At 50.2% G+C, this 19,624-nt stretch overlaps 2 protein-coding genes across 2 annotated transcripts in view; one reads left to right on the forward strand and one right to left on the reverse strand.

Annotated features, from left to right (window-relative positions):
• On the forward strand, positions 1 to 8,113 carry DNALI1 (dynein axonemal light intermediate chain 1). Its single transcript, XM_006752527.3, has 6 exons — positions 1 to 174; positions 701 to 846; positions 2,658 to 2,827; positions 3,792 to 3,970; positions 4,282 to 4,446; positions 6,306 to 8,113. Exons 1-6 carry the CDS (start codon positions 94 to 96, stop codon positions 6,339 to 6,341), a joined length of 777 nt encoding a protein of 258 aa, XP_006752590.2. The 5' UTR covers positions 1 to 93; the 3' UTR covers positions 6,342 to 8,113.
• The window catches only part of GNL2 (G protein nucleolar 2), a 24,858-nt gene continuing 13,299 nt past the window's right edge, over positions 8,066 to 19,624 (reverse strand). The window contains exons 8-16 of the mRNA XM_006739808.3: positions 19,195 to 19,308; positions 15,848 to 15,976; positions 14,853 to 14,957; positions 13,918 to 14,076; positions 13,269 to 13,382; positions 9,928 to 10,379; positions 9,547 to 9,626; positions 8,888 to 8,973; positions 8,066 to 8,263 (exon numbers count right to left, since the gene is read on the reverse strand). Of these exons, the coding sequence (XP_006739871.1) occupies positions 8,111 to 8,263; positions 8,888 to 8,973; positions 9,547 to 9,626; positions 9,928 to 10,379; positions 13,269 to 13,382; positions 13,918 to 14,076; positions 14,853 to 14,957; positions 15,848 to 15,976; positions 19,195 to 19,308 (1,392 nt within the window). The 3' untranslated portion in view covers positions 8,066 to 8,110. The remainder of the gene's footprint in view (positions 8,264 to 8,887; positions 8,974 to 9,546; positions 9,627 to 9,927; positions 10,380 to 13,268; positions 13,383 to 13,917; positions 14,077 to 14,852; positions 14,958 to 15,847; positions 15,977 to 19,194; positions 19,309 to 19,624) is intronic.

Here is a 19,624-nt window from a genome sequence, read left to right on the forward strand (position 1 = left end):
GGCCACGGGGAGGGGAGAGGAGGTTTCCATGGTGACGGCAAACAAGGCGCACACTCGAGGGGCCGCGGCCGGGCTACTACCACCGTCGCCGCCATGATCCCCTCTGCGGACTCTCTGCTCAAGTATGACACCCCGGTGTTGGTGAGCCGGAATACGGAGAAGCGGAGCCCCAAAGTAAGGACGGGTCTTAGGGGGCGGGGGAGCCCGGAAGCTCCGATGGGGAAAGATCCCTGCGATAAGGATCCCGGGTCCCGAGAGACGTGGGCTGCAGCAACTGGGAGCAAAGGGAATTGGGACGGGGGAAGGAAGATGGGAGAGCGGCACAAGAAGCGCAGATGGGTGACCCCAGAGAGCAGATTTAGGATGAGGAAGGAAGGCACAAAGATGGATGGGGCTCACTCTTTTTCATAGTAGTCTGGTCCAAGAATAGATCTGGTAGTGCTTGCTCGCTCCATCACTAGAGGGTTGAGCACCTGTGCCAGAAACATTGGTTCCAGGAGATACAGGCCTTGGGCTGGGATGGGACCAAAGACTTCATGGCTTCCTTCAGCTGAGACATAACTTCTGAGAAGAGAGATGGGGAAAGTGAGCTGGGAAGAGGGGAAGGGTGTTTAGAAGACCTGGGGCAACCCAGAGGGCTTGGATATGTGGAGTTCAGTGTCTGAATCACCTCCTGCCCTAACTTGTCCATTCTTCTCAGGCACGGCCACTGAAAGTCAGCCCCCAGCAGCCTGGACCCTCCGGTCCAGTCCCACAGCCACCAAAGACCAAGCTCCCCTCAACTTCTTGTGTCCCAGATCCTACAAAGCAGGCAGAAGAAATTTTGAATGCCATCCTACCCCCAAGGTAAAAACATAGGTGCAGTGGCTTCGAGAAGGCCCAGGCTTTGCATCCCAGAACTTGGGAATGTAGGAAGAGGCACCCTGTCTCTCTGTTCCTGGCCAGGATTTCCTCCCAGCATCCCAGAACTCCTAGAGCTTGCAGATGGCTGGATCCTGGAAGGGTGGGGGGAGACCTCTTCTCTATCCTCCTCTTTTCCTGAGTGCTCAAACAGGCTCCTGGCTTTAAATACCACCTACATGCTGATGGCTCCCAAATGTGTATTTCCAGCCCTGTCCTTTCCTCTAAACTCCAGACCCATGTATTTTACAGCTTCCTCATTATCTTCATGAAGGTGTCTCCTGGGCATCTCAAACTCAGCATGTCCAAACTAAATCATGATGTCCCCCTCTCCCAACCTACTCATCCCCAGTCTTCTCCTTTCTACAAGTGGCTCAGGCCACCCTTCATTCCTTTTGGTCTCTCACATCACATGTCCTATCCTTCATCAAATTATTTTGGCTCTACCTTCAAATTTATATCCCAAATCTAACCACTTTCCACCCCCTCTCCTTCCACCATTTTGTTCCTCGTCACTGTTTGTCACCTACAGTGGTCTCCTATCTGAAAACCTTGCTTCCATTCTTTGCCCCTACAATCTATTCTCCAAACAGCCCCAAAATCCTAAGCCAGATCATGCCAGTCTTCTGCCAGGAACTCTTTAATGGCTTCCCATGTCACTCCAACTAAAATCCATAGTCCTTACAATGACCTGCAAGAGTTGGCACGATCTGGCCCCTCATATATCCATGATCTAGTCTCCTGTTATTCTCCTTCTTGTTCAGTGTGCTGATGCCACCGGGGCCTCTGCTGTCTCTGGAATACTTCCATCACCCTTCCACCTCAGGGCCTTGACAGTTGCTGTGCTTACTGCCAAGGATACTCTTCCCCCAATGTCCACATCATCCCCTTCTGTCTCTTTACTCAGGTCTTGCTCAAACGTCATTTCCTCAAGGGGGCCTTCCTTGAGAATCCTTATAAAAGAGCACCTTCTCCCTTCTTCACCATCCCCTTACCCTGCTCCCTCCTTCTGCAGCCACGTGTATCACTATCTGACATGCTTAGTCAACTATTTTTATGTAAGAAGTTGACAGCATAGTTTCTAAGACTGTAATGAAAAGAGTGACTGCCGTCTCGTCCGAGATGGAAGTCAAAGAAGGGAGGGGGGATTTTTCAGGTGATTCCCTCCCGTCAATAAATGGAAATCCTCTCCCCATGGTGATTCTACCCTCCGGCTCCCTCCTTGTGATTCCGGAACCTGGCCAAGCCTCTGACACAAGGTTTATTGGGGGGCGGGGGGTGGGGTGAGCGGGGAGGGGACCACATAGTTGCATGCCTTCAGGAAGCTCCCCACTGCACACTTTTGCCCCCTTCTGGCTGGCACAAGGCTTATGGTGCCCTGTGTCTCCCACCCCACAAGTCAGTGGGGAATTCTCACTGGGCTTTCTTTTCCAATCAAGCAATAAGGTCTATGAATCTGTCCTCAACCCATTAGGAGGGTAAGATCTGGAACATGGGTGGTGATTGCACAGAGAGCCATAGGAGGGTAGAGATTGCCCAGCTCCCAGGTAGAGGCCCTGTGGAGGTGGCTTAGTGGGTGTGGCTATGGAGCCCCACACTCCCCAAGGAAGAGAGAGGGATGGAAGCTTCTGGTGGGTTGGTGACAGAGCTGCCCCTTTGTTCCTGCTCAGGCAGAGAACCCAAAGGGCCATCTTTGCTCACGTCCCGAGGCCCCTCTAGCTGTAGGTTTGCTCAACCTGGCTGTGTCTGTGCCACAGGGAATGGGTGGAGGACACGCAGCTATGGATCCAGCAGGTGTCCAGCACCCCCAGCACCAGGATGGATGTGGTGCATCTCCAGGAGCAGCTGGACCTGAAGCTGCAGCAGCGGCAGGCCAGAGAGACCGGCATCTGCCCCGTGCGCAGGGAGCTCTACTCGCAGTGTTTCGGTGAGTGGCCTGGCGCGGGCTGGCGTTGGGGGGATACGCGGTCCTCTCCCACCTCCTGCCCTTCCCCTTGAGCACAAACCCAAGCCCTGAGTATCCCTGAGCTGAAGCCCACCCCATCCTGGAGTCATTTTTTCTCCCCCTCCCCAACCCCCACCCCAGGATCTGCTAAATGTGCCCCCATCCCCGTCATCTGCCAGCCAACCTGACCCCCCAGTTCCTAACCTCTTAGCAAATGTTTGAAGACGAGAACTTCCATTTTGAATTTTAAAAAAATAGTTTTTTAATAATAAGCATGTTAGTTTTTTAATCAGAAAGGCTAAATGTTCTGTATTTATATCCATCCATCAACATTCAGCCCTTGGCCCAGAAAAATATTTCGGGATAATTTGCTATTAACTGACAGTCACAAAAGATTTAAGTGATAGTGTCAAATGGCTGTCCCCCAGCCCAAACTCACTGGCCCGTGTGGACTCTGACATTCAAACTGCCGCCAACCCTGCGGCCAGCAGGCTCCCTTCAGTCTGAGTATGACGATGGTCAGCACCCATGGAAGAGATGTGTGGGCAAGCTCTGAGTCCTACTGTTGGCAGCCCCAAGCCCGTCCAGGCACTGGGGCACACAGGATTTCCCAGCTGCCTTAAAGCAGCCACCATCCTCAGACTGAAAAGTCCGATTTCTCTGACTCGTACCCTGGGGTTTCTACCTGCGGGTCGGTAAGGGGGCCTCCCAGCTACAAGCAAACCCGAGGGCTCCTGTCTCCCTCCGCCCTGGGCTCGCCGACTGCCCATCCTCCCACGTGCCACCTTCAGAGCAGTAGTTGTCTGGCAAGGCTCCTGGGGCCTCTGTCTCCGAGTGGGGAGGACACACGCTACACCGTCCCCGGTAGGAAGGGCGGTGAGCCCCAGACGTGGTGCTGTCTCCCTCCCGCCTGCCCTCCTGAACTCCTTGTTGTGCGCTTTGGAAGACGAGCTGATCCGAGAGGTCACCATCAACTGTGCGGAGAGGGGATTGCTGTTGCTGCGAGTCCGGGACGAGATCCGCATGACCATCGCCGCCTACCAGACCTTGTACGAGAGCAGCGTGGCCTTCGGCATGAGGAAGGCGCTGCAGGCCGAGCAGGGGAAGTCCGACATGGAGAGGAAAGTGAGTGGGGCTGACCACGAGGCCTCCGCCCTCCGTGAACTCTTCTGTCCAGCTCAGGGCCACAGGGTTGCCATTCCAGACGAAAGTCTGGCCTCCGAGGGGGCTCTGGCCATCCAGTCAGTGGGGACCCCTGGGTTCAGAGTGCACGGGCCCGCCTGGTGCTTGCCAGTCACCAGCCTCCCACTGGGTGGCAGCACAGACCCTGGCACCCTCAGCCTGGATGGCTGCATCCGAGGTCCCCTCCACCCAGGCACTCACACCGCCCTGTCCTCTTGGCGGAGGCCCAGGATGACCCGAGTTTCCGTCCTCAGATTGCAGAATTGGAAACGGAAAAGAGAGATTTGGAGAGGCAAGTGAACGAGCAGAAGGCCAAGTGTGAGGCCACCGAGAAGCGGGAGATCGAGAGGAGACTGGTAGAGGAGAAGAAGCACAACGAGGAGATTCAGTTCCTCAAGCGCACGAATCAGCAGCTGAAGGTGGGCTCCCCCTCCCCAGCCTCCCCCACGGCAGGCCCAGGTGGAGGGGCTCCTGCCTGCCACCCCCCAGCCGTGCAGGGGACCAGGCGGCTCCGTTTCCTACAGAGGATTCAGCAGACTTGTCCCCGTGCACTGCCAAGGAGTGAAGGAGTGAAGGGAGCTGATGTGGGGGCGGGGGTGAGGGTTCACTATGCAGGTTCTGCGTGCATCTGGCCCTGGATTCCCACAACACCTCAGCCCGGCTCTGCAGTGGAGGGTTTGTTTTCCCTTGAAAAAAAGTTGCCCCTCCTCCAGGAGAGGTGGATATGGCAGAAAGTGGAACTTCTCTCCCATGACAGCTGATATTTTGGAGCCTTCCTAGCATGGGCTGGATCTCTTCAGCAGGCTTTCATGGGAGGCCTTTCCCGCCTGCAGCCCTTCTGAGGCATGGCATTTGGGACGGGCAGGAAAGGCCCTTTGAGAGGGAAGAACCATTTCAAATTAGGAACCTTCCCCAGGTGTGTGGTCAGAGGAGCTCAACGGTAGGTGTTTTTCCTCAAAGTCCCTTTGCCAGTGGTTTACATTTAACCAGCTGAGCTGGAGTGGGGCCAGGCGTGTGAAACTCCAGGCTCTCTGTGGGATCTGAAACTTCTCTAAGGCTGGGCCCTAGACCAGCATCATCACCGGGGAACTTTTAGAAATACAAGTCATTGGGCCCATCCCAGATCGACTGAATCAGAAACGTTGGGGTTGGGGCCCAACAGCCTAACAAGGTCTGCAGGCGATTCTGGTGCTTACTGAAGTTTGAGAACCATTGTTCTACATATAGGACCTGTTGATGTTTGGTGGCAGTCTTCCATGGCCCTGATCAGAGGGGCCCCTGGATGCTGTCTCCCTTTCCTCCCTAGTCTCATGGAAAGCTTACATTCTTGTGACTGGCAGGCTTCTTGGGGCTCCAAGGAGGACAGGCATTTGAGATAAGGAAGGGCTTGTATGAACTGCTAGTGCAGGACAACAGGTTTTCCTGTTGCTGAGTTTAACAAAGAAAAGCTAGAAACTTCACAGCCAGACATGAATCTGTTTACTTAGCAGCTTCTGAAGCTGCGTGCCTTATCTGCCATGTTCCTTTATCATAAGCCCGAGTTCCTCAGTTCCTCCTACAGTACCAGCAGCAGGAGCAAAGCGGAACACCTTGGCATCTTTCTAACATTTCCAAGCAACCTTGTCATCCCCAGGGTGAAGGACTCTTTAGGAGTGAGTTATTTTCATTGGCTCCAAGCTGCACTGCAAATAAAGCAGTGCTTGCTGTCCCCAGGATAGACCTACTTAAAGATCTGTCCACATACCATGATAGTAAATTGTTTTACTGGCTGCCGGAGGAGCAGAGTAAATAACTCCCAAGTGTCTTAAGCTTTACATACAAGATGGACAGCTCCCTACTTACTGGTAGCAATTTTCTCTAATTGGGTGTCAAGTTGTCTAAGTGGCTGAAAAATGGCTGTTTCCAAAACCTCTCGTCCCAGCACAGAGCTCCCAGGATCCCAAACCAGAGAGCCAGATGTTTACCTTAGCATTTCAGGCCTGAAATCTGAGCCATAAAAAACCACTACTTCAACAACTTTTATTCAATTTCCTTTTCAGTGCTTTATATTTTACGCAGCGCCATTATTGTATGGAAACCAGGACAGCTCTGGTTTCTCCTAATGTAGCAAGACTGGATGCCAAGCCCGAAACCAGCTAATCTAGGAAATACGGAATTGGGAATGGAGGGAAAAACACTTGGCGGGGCAGCATTGGATTCTTCTTCCCAGGGACTTTATCACCTCTCAGCTGAAGGCTGCAAGCTTCAAGTATTAATGGAGTTTGTTTTTGTTTTTCAGGCCCAACTGGAAGGCATTATTGCACCAAAGAAGTGATCATTTCCACATGGGTCTCAGCAAGCACTGCTACCCCATCCTAAGCCTGTTGTAATAAAAAAAAGCTAGTTTCCTGAGTGAACAAGCCATACCCTCCCCCTGATCCCCACCTACATGTTTGTCAGAAGTCACACGTGGCCCCAGTGGCATGGAACACTTAGGTCTGGCAGCCAGGCTCCTGGCTGGGCAGTGGAAGGTGGTGCAGCCGACGGTCTCTGTATGTGGCCAACCTTGGGATTTGCCAACTCAGAAAGGCTTTCTGCCATATCCCTCGCAGGTGAAACTGCCTTCCCACCACTGCTCCATACTATCCATTATTTCTAGCCGAATGAGCCGCCTCCCTGTCCCATTTCTGGTCCATGATGCATCTTGTATCTGACCTTGGGCTGCTGTGTGGCCTCAGTCTTTCCCTTGAGGTCTTTCACCATCCCTACCCCAGTGCGGGTCTAGTGACTCATGCTGGAGTTCTGTGTTTATACTAGGTCATTCTACCCCTGCCCGCCAAGCCCACCCCAGCCTCTTCCCTAGTCTCAGACTGCCCAGGTGAGGCAACAATGGCAGCCAAAGCCAGGGCTTCTGAGAAAGTAAATGTTTACTGGGAAGAAATACAAGTCACGAGGTCCACTGTGAGCTGCCTGCACCTCAGGAGCCCTGATTTGGTTTGTTCATCTTATTCTGCAGAAAATCACACCCTGATCCTATACCCCTCTAACTAGCTATGTTTGATGAACAACTGGAGAGGTACCCAAACCTCACATGCAGCTCTAATTATTAATGAGGAGGCTATGGCCTGTAGACTGCATTTTACTGTTCCTCCTAAGTTAAACTCAAAGTTCAGAGGCCCAGGGCTGCTCCTGGTTTCGTAGACCCAGAAGAGTAAGTGAGCAACACAGATCTTTCATTTAGGGCAATCCAGGGTGGGCTAGCGCAGCAAGATGAGTGACTGCCATCCTTCATGCACGCTGCACAAGCAACACGTAGGAAGGCACGAACATGTCCGCTCAGCTGGAGTGCCTCAAGTTGCGCAGTATTCCCGAGGAGGTGCCAAGGACCCTCCTCAGTGGAGCTCTGACCCAACATCATCCCTGTTAAGGTTCCAAGGCTCCCTGAAAGAAGGGCAGGTCGAAAAGAAGAGCTGGATTCCGGGTCAAACGTGCCCTGTGCCTCTCATCTCAGACTGGAAGCCAGCTTTTATCCCGTCCCGGTGTCCTGAGGCATTCTAAGACTCCACTAAGATCACCTGTCTGGGCTGCCGTTTTCATGGGAAAGAACTCTGTTCGTTGAGATGTGCCAGTCCCGGGACTCCCTGACAGTAAAGTACCTGTGTCCTCACTGCGTCCATCTAACAGACTGGGAGGGGCAGCTGAAGTGGCATTTTCCCCTCCTATTTTAAAGCCTGGGCCACATACACTACATCCTTGAGATTTTCTTGTTTTCACACCTCTGTTCCAAACTAACTGCCAGTATAAAAGGAATTCCACCCTTTCCATTCTGTAGACCTCATCTCTGTATCTGTCAGAGATCTGCATGCCATGGGTACGCTCTGGAGGAACTAAGAGGGCTCATTTAAGTGTCGGAAGTGCCACTGGACCCCATCACCTAAAGCCTTGCGGGTGTAGGGACTTTATTTTCACCAGCACCGGTGAAGGGTTTCAACTGTCAAACCTCAGAACAAATGCATCATGGCCTTAGAAATGCCGACTGGGCATGAAGAGAAGGAAGAGTTTCTCATTGTATATTTTTGTATAATTTAATAAACTTTCAAAACGTTACTGCTTATGTTTGAATTTTTTGTGTCTGTGTTTCTGTCCTTCTGAGTCATTGGTCTTCTTTTTGTTCCGGTTCCTATTTTTCACGTTGTGGGTTTCATAGTAACGCACACCAACTTTCCTGGATTGCTGCTGCCGCGCCGCTCGCCTCCGCTGTAAACAATGGCAAAAGGAAAAAAAAAAAAAATCAATCAATCATGGCAAAGTCACAGAAGAGGCCCCTCTGTTTCTCTGTGCTCCCTTCCTGTGCTGCTCCCCCAAGAACTAGAAGCAGCGCTAGTAACAAGCAAGGGCTCCCCTCACAGACCCAAGTGTGCCCTTCCACCGTAACTCGTGACACGCCCCATTCTAGACTGTCGTTTGGTCCATCCTCCCTGCTGGAATCTCTTCTACTGCACTCCTGACAAGTGGTCCCCTAGGGTGAACACTTCCAGGAACAAGCTCTTCTCTTCCCAGGAGGGCCCACCCCAGCTCTGATGAGCCCAGTTACAAAGCTGACGGCAGGGATCCATCTGCCTACACAGCTCTGCTCACCACAGAAAACCAGCAGACCCTTCTAGAGGATAGTCCACATGTTTGAGGACAGCGATCGAGAACTCAAGGACCGCCATCCACTGGGCCAACTCTTGAGCCTATGGAACTGATCTCAACTAGGTCACCTAGAACTGGGGTTCCGAGAATTCAACTCCAGACCACCAGTTTTGGAAAGTGTGTCTCTTAGGAAACTGGTTTCTCCTCTCCACTTCCTCGGTGATGTTTAAGACCAAAACCACGTACTTCCCTAGATGTAAGCATCCTGCGAGTTTTATTTGAATGGTCCTCTTCCCTCTGTGCCTTCCTCTTCTTTCCCTTTTTGGTAGGTGCTGGAAACACAACACACGAACACACAGAGAAGAAACAGGACTTTCAAACTTTCAAAACTTTGTGTGTGAATGCTAAGGTAGGAATGAGCTTGATGTGTCGGAGGAAGAAGGCCAGTGAACATGGAGTGTGGCAGGCACGGTGCAGAGGAAAGCAGAGGGTGGCCAGGAGGGCGCCAAGCCAGGAGGCCCTTGCAGGCCACGCCAGGGTTTGCATTTATGCCACGGAAACACACTTTCCACATAGAAGCTGTGAGTCCAATGGAGTAAAGAATAGATACCTGACCCATCCCACCTCCCACAAAAAAATACGGCTGACCCACCCCTAGATTGTAAGGTTACTAATGGACTCTTTTCACAGGAAGCTTCCCGAATTAATCCCAAGAAATGTGCAGAATGAAAAGTGAATAATCTAAGCTGTGCGACAGACAGCATATAGAACAGAGTCATCTGCCAGTGATGATAAGCACCTGTGTGGGTGACCGCACACTCTCCAAGTTGAGAGATTAAAGTTACATTTCCCACAGTTTTAAAGATGCACACCACAGCTAAGCGGTTTGATGAATTTAACTTTACCTGTGTCTTCTACAACTTCTTCAGCTGCTCTTTGTTCTTCAGATTTTGCAAAAACCTTTTCACTTAGTCCCTTGGATATTCTGCAACAGAAAAGCCAAGTAACAAAGCTGCCCATCACTCCCCTCAGCTGCCCAAATCAGGTGCCAACCCAGGGGCAGGAGGCAACGCCCCACAGTCCCGGCAGCTCCCTGGGCCTTAGTCAGAGGCAGACCTACGCTGCTCATACTTCAGGGAGCTGCAGCTTAGAAATGGACAGACCACTTCCTAAAAAATGGCATTAACTCCCTTCCACCTCCCAGAAAAATACTGCTGCAGTCCCCATGGCAAGTGTCTCAGAAAGGAACGAGCAAACCACAATTTGTGAGAAGACGAGGATACTACCTGACTGCTGAAAACTTCTTAGCTTTGGCTTTGTTTAAAAACTTCTGATATTTAGCAATCTTTTCATCCAGTGCTTTAATAACTGCCTTGGTGTCATTTGCCGCGTGTTCTTCCTGGGACTCCGGGCAAGACTCGCCTTCCTCGCCTCCTGGTTGCTTCTGTTCCTCCACCTCCTCCTCTTCAGAAAAGCTCTCAAGCGCTTCATCGATATCGGACATCTCCAGAGGGACCAGGTCATCCCCAGAAAACTGAGGCACGACATTGATTTTGCCGAAGTTCTGCCGAACCCGTGCCAGAATCTGCTGCATTTCTGAGTCGGTGTCACAGTGACTGTTCTCTTTCTCCTTCTCAGTGACAGGCTCTGCGGCTTCACCTACAGCTGCTGCGACTTCCTCTTCTGCATTCTTCTGGCTTGTCTCTGTGGCAACTTCCAAAGATGAGGAGGATGGGACCTATTCCGGCCAAAGAGGGGGGTGCGGGCAAGGGAGAGAAATGGGATCAGAAAATAAAAACCATTTCTGGACAGCTTGCTCTCAAGGAGGCAGTCCTCTTCTCAGGACTAAGGGAAAGAACTGAAAACCCCCACCCTGGAGTCACGGTGTTCATCTACCGTAGGCCGAGGTGCATTACACCCAGAAGCCGCTACTCAGAGATCAGAGGCATTCAGCTGCGGTTTCCAGAGGATGAGCCTGCTGTGAGTATTAAACCACTCAAACCATCCGCCATGCACCCTCCCCAAGGAGGGGAACGGATGGGGCTGTGGAGATAGGCACACCCAAGAGGGGCCCACACAACTGCTCTAGAGGGAAAGCAGAACGCTCAGCGGGGGGGCGCCAGGGAGGCCGCTGGAGGAAAGGCATGAGCAAAAGGAGGGAAGCTGGCGAGGTGAGGCCAGAAGGAGCCGAGATGTGGGGGGACACTGAAACGACCCGCCTCTCTGAGGTAACAGCAAAGGAGAAGTGGGTGCCAGGCTTTATCCTGGTGCTTCGCATTTGTAGTATCATTTTATCCTTACAGCTGAGACTCACGGAACTTCCGGTGATTTTCCAAAGGCAAGAGTGGCTACACAAAGTGCTCAATAAATCAGGAATCCAGAAAATTCAGGAAATTGTATACAAAATTTGTAGGTCCATTTTTATACCTTTTTCCAAAGCTAACTTTTTAGCTTTTGGATTCTGAAAGAGTTTCAGCCACTACCAGAAAGAAAAAAAGAAAATCGCAGCCTGGGGGAACTAATGATCTAAAACTCAATGACCAGACATGGAGGAAGAGTTCAAGCTAACCCCGCTGTGTGCACACAGGGTCACAACAGACCCTGCCACACCTCCTCCTTCCTCACCCCTGGTGGCTAACGCACCAACGCACCCCCCAGCTGCTTCCCGCCATGTCTCCCGCCCTGTCTCCTGCCCCTGGCACCGGGGTCCAGCCCCATGACTTCCCCTCAGTGCTCGGGCCATGGCAGGCGGCTCCCGCCTCGGGCGCTCTGGGTGTGCCACCACCTTCGCCTGTCCCGCTTTCCCCTCAAGACAGGCCCTCAGCTCCTGCCTCGTACCATTAAGGTCTCTGCCAAAATGCCACTTCCTCAGAGGCCACCCCCACCCACCCCACATACGAGAACACGCCTCCATCTCCCAAGGCCCTTACCCTGGTTTTGTCTTCCTCACAGTAAGCAGTGTTTCCTGACATTCTCTATTTATCTGTTTCCTGTCTGCCTCCCTGTGGTGTCAGAATATATGTCTGGTCTTGGCACAAAAGCTCTAAACCCCTTGGTATTTCCTGAGTAAAAAAGGGGTGTCTGTCGTTCTTCATAACAAACCCCTTTCCACCAGCCCGGAGTTTATGCTGATGAGATGCTCACAGTGGAGCCTCGCTTCAGAACGGGGGCTGGTCACCAGAGAGCCCAAGTACTTGATGAGAGGGCTAAAGATGGAGTTCAATCACCGATGGCCAATATTTTAATCAATCAGGCCAATGTAACGGAACCTCCGTGAGAAGCCCTGAAGGATAGGGTCTGGGGAGCTTCTGGGTTGAATGAACTGATGTGCCACCCACAACCCCACACCTGGCCCTATGCATCTCTTCCATTCGGCTATTCCTGAGCTGTATCCTCTACAATAAAAGTGGCCATCATGAACCACTTTTCTGAGTTCTAGGAGTCGTTTTAGCAAATTATCCAACCTTAGAACCTCTGAATTTGTAGTTGGCTGGCCGGAAGTGCAGGGACTTGGGAACCCCATCTGCAGCTGGCCTCTGAAGCGGGGACCATCTTGTGGGACTGAACCCTTAACCTGTGGGTCTGTGCTAACTCTTGGAGGTAGTGTCAGAATTGAACTGAATTGCTGGATACCCAACTGGTGTCAGAGAACTGCGGAGCTGGTATGGAGACGGTACCAGAGCATCCACAGACACAGAAGGGCGAGAGGCAGGGACTCATCTGCTTCCACTGTAGGACCGCTAGCGCCCAGCAGAGCGCCCGGCACGCAGGAGCTCCTCAGCGCACCAGTGCCGAAGGAATGAACCAATGAGCGAACGCCACGTGAAGAAGATGGGACAGGACTGGATTTGGGTTTTTTTGGCTCTTTGGGGGTCTTAGCGGGGAGAGGGCAAAAGTTAACATCCGTTTCAGGTATGTTGATTCTGAAATGCTGGAGAACATATTCAACTGGAAGTTTCCAGCTGAGAACTGAAACTCTGGGAACAGACACGAACCCAAAAAAGCATTAGCATGGAAGTGAAACTTAAAGCCACCTCTTCCAAAGGCTTGGCAGAGTTCTGAAAAAGAGCCTAGGAATAGAAAAGCAAAGGGCCACAGCTGGAGCCTTGTGGCAGTCCACTGCCAGGGGGAGGGAAACGCAGCAGAAGGGAAGCTTCTCAATCCAGCCCAGAGGCCCCAAATCTAAGGCTTCTTTCCTGGCTATAAACTGTACCACTCTCCTTTCCCACCTGATTACGAGCTTCTTGAGGGCAAGGGCTGTGTTATTTACTCCTACGTTCCGTGCCTAGCATATGGTTGGGCCTAACAAATAAATGTTAAGTCAATCCTAGAAATGCCTCTGCTCCTCATGCATAAGGAAAGACAAAGGATCAGAGGAGCACTTACAGTTAGAGCCCTCTTCATTCAAGGCCCTAAAGACTGGTATTTAGACTTGGTCTTCTATCAGAGATCTACTTTCTGATTTCCAAATGCTACAAGGTCATAGCAACGACACTATGGGATGGGAAACAGTGGAAGGAAACACCCCCAAAGAAAACAGGTGCTCCATAAAGGAAGGCAATCAAAGCCATGAGGCCTAGGTCAGTAACCACGCTTTCCAGAAGGCGGACCCACCCTGTTCTCTTACCTGGGAGGCTGCAGGGGGCTCCGCATTGGGCGGCTTGACAAAGAAAGGAATCCGGCCCCTCTGCCAGTCATTGAGAACCATCTTACCCACAGTCTGCAAGTCAGGCTCTCCACCCTGAAATGTCACAGGAAGACACCCGTTACATTCAAAGAACAAAACCACCTCCCAGCATTTCAGCTGCCCTGGTTGTTCATCACCATCTGCTTGCCAAGTTTCATACCGCTCACACAACACATACAAAAAAGGGTCCAGGGGCGCCTGGCTGGCTCAGTCGGTGGAGCATGCGACTCTTCAAGCCCCACATTGGGTGTAGGGACTACTTAAAAATAAAATCTTTAGGAGCGCCCAGGTGCCTCAGTCGTTAAGTGTCTGCCTTCGGCTCAGGTCATGATCCCCGGGTCCTGGGACCGAGCCCTGCGTCGGGCTCCCTGCTCAGCAAGAAGCCTGCTTCTCCCTCTCCCACTCCCCCTGCTTGTGTTCCCTCTCTCGCTGTCTCTGTCAAATAAATAAATAAAATCTTTAAAAATAAATAAACAGAATCCTTAAAATGGAACAGACAAAAAAATCCTCCCCACCCCCCAAAGAAAAGAAGGCCCATAGCCACGTCTGCCGTGGGTCCTGGTCTACATTTGCACAAACCCTCGCGCACCTTCAGTAACTTCCCAGTCCGGAATGCCAGCTTCTCAAGAAAGTCCTCAGCATTCTCCCAAGAATCAATTTTGTATGTCTTGCTGATATATTCCGGCTTTGCTCGTTCCAGTACAGCACCAATGTGGTCTTCAGGAGCCTTTATTTTTTCAACTTGAACCTAGATGTTAACAGGAAATTTCTGCCTTACAGACTTTACACGGAAACAGTGAAGTTCACATTTGTAACAACATCTGAAAATAGATTTCAACACCACGATGCAAGTGGAGTCTAGCAGGGCCAGTCTCCGAGGTGGCCAGCCGCAGTCGGCTGAAAGGTCCCTGCACGCCGGCCACTGCCACAGAGCCCAGGACTTAGTGCTGACCCCTGCTCACCACAAACTAACTGTGTGGTTCTGCAAGCAGTCTCAAGTTGGACCGTCTCACGCTACTCACTTGTAGAAACAGCGAAAAGCCCGTCAATCCCAGGACACAAAGAGAACTCGATAGTTTAAGGAAAGAGGGGAGGAATGTGCACACAATGTATGGCCAGCAGCCCTGGCTAAGGTTAAGTGGAGCCATTTAAAGGTTTTGGTCATATTCAGAAACAAGTGAGGAAACGCCTGAGTTCCAAAATGACTCAGCCCATAAACCCTCGAAGATGAATGATCACTAAACATAAACAGGCTCCGCTTCTCTCTGGATCCCGTGTGTAAACTGCAAACTCTTTTGTGGGATGACATTGACCAGATCTGCCCAGGGCTCCAGAGACTCCCCAAGCAGGCTTCAGTGGAATGGAGAGGCCGCCCTGCTGAGCGTCGTGTTCCTAAAGTCGTTCAGACGGGATGACCCCAAACTGCCTTCCCAATGAGTGAAACGCAAAGGTATCCAATGTTCCCCCACAGAATGCTCCCCACAAAGGGCAAACAAAGAGCCTGTCAGGACCAAAAGTACTCACCACCCCTTTCAGCACAATGTCCGTCTCCGAGTCTTCAGAGGGGTAAACCACACCTGGACAGTCGATAAGGAATATCCGACGCATCAAGGTGATATACTGCCAGACCTGAGGTCAGAAAGAAAGCTGGAGACTCCCCTGGGTCAAACACTCAGTCTCATCTCGCAAAGCTACAAAGTCTCTCCTCTATTTGGGCCTTGCAGGAGGCACTTCCACTGAGTATAAACTGTTTCCACCAGCAAAGAGTCTAAAAGTAAGGCAGATAATACCAAGTCAACCTTTCCCTGACTTTTCAGAGTACTCTTCAAAGCTTAATACCGTCTGACTCCTCTTCCTTGCAGTAGAAGCATGCCGCTCCCCAAACACTCTGTGCTTCAGGGTCTGTGCCCAGCTGCCAGAATCTACCGTAACACTGACTTTTCTTTCATAACCCAGGCACCAAATATTCTTGGGTTAGTTTTGTTTGTCAAATAAAAAGGCTGGAGTGACAATTTATTTATTTATTTATTTATTTTTTAAAGATTTTATTTATTTGAGAGAGAGAGCACGAGAGGGGGGAGGGTCAGAGGGAGAAGCAGACTCCCTGCCGAGCAGGCAGCCTGATGCGGGACTCGATCCAGGGACTCCAGGATCAGGACCTGAGCCAAAGGCAGTCGCTTAACCAACTGAGCCACCCAGGCGCCCCTGGAGTGACAATTTAAAACAGACTTAAAAATGAACAGCACCAATAAAAAATTCTTTAAAAATTAAAAAAAAAAAAATGAACAGCACCTCCCATATCATGCCAAAGGCACACAGTGCCATACAAAGTCCTCTCGGTCTTTACCCAAAAGGGCAGAGACAGCTCTGGTACATTCCAAACTATCAATTGGAGACTAAACCCTCAATGGTGGCCTTCATTCAAAAGAAGTAGATAGAAATCTTCATGGCCTAAACAACTACCCTCTATGGAAATAACATACGGAGACATAAATAAGGCCCCCTGGAGCCGGACGTACCTTTGTTTCACCTGCAATGGGGGCCACATTGCAAACTTTCTTGGAGCGCAATGTGTTTATCACAGAGCTCTTGCCAACATTTGGATAGCCAATGAACCCGACACTGATCTGCTTCTTGTCAGTGTGCAACTGTTCAAAAAAAGAATACATACCACATACACACAGTTATGAACATCCCCTGGGAAAAACAGGTTGTGTTACTTTGCTTTTATTAAACAAAGAATACAGGGCAAAAGTGGCACTAGAACTCGATCTAAAGCTTAGACACACACCACCTACATTGTCTGAGTGGGCTGCACACACACACACTTATTAATAAATCAGAGGTGACTCATTTCCTTGGTTGTCCATGTGTTACTGTTCTTGAATGTTTTAAGGTTCAAAGTATGTAGGTCGAGAAGCAAAGGAAGAAAGAACTTGTCATCAGTTTAGAATACCATCCACAGATACACCAACTGGCAATCCCAAGACCTATCCCTCCTTTTCTCTGCACAATACGTTTTGCATTTTCACTGCCAAAAACAAACGACAGAAGAAGAAAAAAACCACCTCAGAAGGTAGACCACTGGGTGAGAGTCTCAAAGAGACAGAGCTCAACAACAGTCTACAGCTGGTTGAGGACTTCTGATTAAAGATGGCGGACCGAATGTCCACACTGGCCTCACTCCCGCCACAAACTCCACTATGATGACAGCAGTGGGAATGGACACATAGGAACCCCCAGAACCAGGCATATAAAACCAAAGAATGAGCTGGAAATGAGACAATAAAAACAAACATACGATGTTGGCAAAATACTAGCAGCTAAAAAGTAGTATCTAACTTGGCCTGCTACAAAGATAAAAGCTAAGGTAGAAAAACTAAAAATCCAGCAAAAATACGCCAAAGAATCACAAAAACTGTCAGGAACTGGCAGGACAGCTACCACTAAGGGGGTCTGAAATCAAGACTAGCGAGACGTCTGCGGAGCAGTGACGCGCTCTATCCCTCTGTCCCCCAGCACGGGCACCCAGCTTCTCTGCCCCAGCGCCTTACAGATACTGATTTTTTTTGGAAACCCTGCACCTCTGGAAAATATCTTTCATTTTCAGATCTAAATGGGAACCTAGATTTAGGGATAACAGCAGCTGAAGGCAAGCGTTCCCAGTGTGATTAACTTAAAGTCTTAAATATCAACAACCCTACCCCCGCTGAGTTCCCAGAACCCTGGCAGTCAAGCTTATACATCCCTGAGCTGGAGACTGGAAGACTCCTTTATGGGGAAAGTCACAGATCCAGGAGTAAAGACCTATAGACACTGATACCGAGGGTGCCCTCCAACAAAAGATTGGGTTTCTACCTAGTTACCCTACAGTGAAGTCTATTATTCAATAGGCCCACCCCCCCCATAAAATTTCCATTGGCTTTTTAGTGGCTCACCCTTAAATATGAACAAAAAGCCAAGAATAACCAGAAATTTAAAGTGTGACACTAGTACAAGACAGAAAAATACAAAAAAACTGGCAGGAAATAGAGTCAATGTAGGAAGAAAGGAAAATTTCAAAATACACTACCATTATCCTTCTCAGAAACAGATGATAGTTCATCGGTGAAACAAGAATAGGGCAGGGCAATTCTTAAAAGTGAGAGGCAAAATAAATGTTGCTAAGAACAGCTAGGTGATCAAGTCAGAGAAAGGTCCCATAATATAGAGCAAAACATCACGAAGGCATTGAAATAAAGCAAAGAAAATTCAAGAATTAAACCAAGAGATAAAACCAATTTCCTGAACGAAAACAGATGATGGGGTGGAGGGCAGGGGGGCTCTCCAAGAAATAATACGGGACAACATCAGACAAAGTCCCGTCCAGTGCCTAACTCCCTGAACAGTGAAAGACTCACCTTAAAGCACATCACTGTGAAACTTTAAAACGGGAATTTTTTAAGAGAGCCCAGCCACAACAGATCAGGAGTCACAATGGCCTCAGCTTTCTCAATGCCACACCAGAAGCCACCAGAAGACAATGTAGTGGTGCCCTCAGCATTCTGGGGACAAACAGTGTGAAGACAGAATAAAGGTATTTCCAAAACACAAGGTCTCAAAAAAGGTCTCCTCCAAGCACTGCTTCTACAGAAGCTTTTGGAAAATATGTTCCATTAAAAGGAAGGAGTAAGCCAGGAAAGAAAAAAAAACAAGAAAAAAGATCCTGTGTTGGATCCCTTGATCCCAATGAACAAGGGATCCAACCCAGGAGAGAGCCACGGGAATGCTCAGGATGACGGTGAAGGAGATCCCAGGAAGACGACTCTGCAGCTGGCCTAGGAGCAACAGTCCCAAATGAAAGGGAGGTGCCCCAAGACTCTCAAAGCTCCCACTCTGCCAGAGGATTTGGTGACACGTTAGTGACAAACGACAAGGAGCTAATTAACACCAGAGAAGATAGAAGGTTCTATTAGAAAGGAATTATAATCACAGCACTGTGTGGATCAGCTGGGACTGATATTCTACGGTCATAATAATGTAAACGCTGAAAGAAATAGTCATCTAGCCACATGATGTATAACGACAGAGGGAGAACAGAGGGAGGGGAGTATGTGTGGGGAGAGGACAGCTGTAAGAAACTTAGTCCTCACTTTCCATAGCAGAGACTCAGCAAGTGTCTAAAACAGCAGGTGGTGGGGCATGGGGAATGGGGTGGGGGAGATCAGAAATAGAATCGTAAGCAGGTATTAAAAATATGGAAGAAAATAATGGAGGTAACTAACAGCCACGAGTTGGAAGTGTCCGCTTCCGGGAAGTGGGGAAGGGTAGGACAGAGGACACGCGTCCTTTGTTTGAAGCCAGGTAGAAGGAACGAGACATGCCAACACCAAGCTGCAGGTACAGAACGTGAAGCTCTGAGAACACCTGCATGGGCAACCTGGTCGCAGGGCTTCCCAGAGAAAGGGCCATCGGACCAGGGATCAGCAGGGGGCCTCCCGGGGAGGGGGGCAGTGTAGAAACTGCACAGGCCCGAGGTTGGAGGAGGCATGGCAGGCCTCGCAAAGCCAAGATGGGAAACACAGGGAGTGTGGGGAGGGGCCCGGCCCTAAGCAGAGGAGGGACTGTCAGGTGCCAGGTGCCAGGGATATGGCAGAAAGGGGAGCAATGCTCGTCAAAGACAGGGGCGCTGGCTGAGCTGGAAGATACTTTCCGAAATCCCATATAACCCTGAGGCTCTGGAGGTTTTACGGCTCTCAAACCCACACTTCTCATTACCAAGATGGGGGAAGTGAGGTGCATAACGTTCTGATGCACACCAGCAAGAGACATTCTTCCACGGACCCACAGCTCCACACTCCAGGAGAGGCAGGTCAGGTCCCAGTACCTTTCCAAACTGCCGGAGAAGCTGAATAAACGCTCCTTTGCCAAAGGGGTTGGTAAGACTTGCATGGAAGGCAAGGGTCGGATAATCCTGGGAGAGGACAGCCACCCAACGTTTCTAAAGGGGGAAGAGAAGATACTTGTTTATTCATAATCCAGGAAGACTCAGAGCTTGAGTTATAGACCGTTTTTCACATAGACAACTGTCTAAGGAAAATGTTAGCTATAATTCTTTAAAATATATTTCTTTAAAGAACAACAGTTAATGCTTTGTTTTTTGTCTGACAAACACGGAACAATTACAAAACCGACTTTGGTATGACCGAATGCCACTAATGTAACAGATGTGGAAAAGGCCTGTGGCTACGGCACCTTCTCCTCCCGAACGGGCCACATCGCCCATCCCGTGGGTACCGCAGCCGTCCCTTCGCCAA

This window comes from Leptonychotes weddellii, chromosome 4 (assembly GCF_054177405.1).
Source record: "Leptonychotes weddellii isolate Sample4059 chromosome 4, ASM5417740v2, whole genome shotgun sequence".
Classification (NCBI taxonomy): domain Eukaryota; kingdom Metazoa; phylum Chordata; class Mammalia; order Carnivora; family Phocidae; genus Leptonychotes; species Leptonychotes weddellii.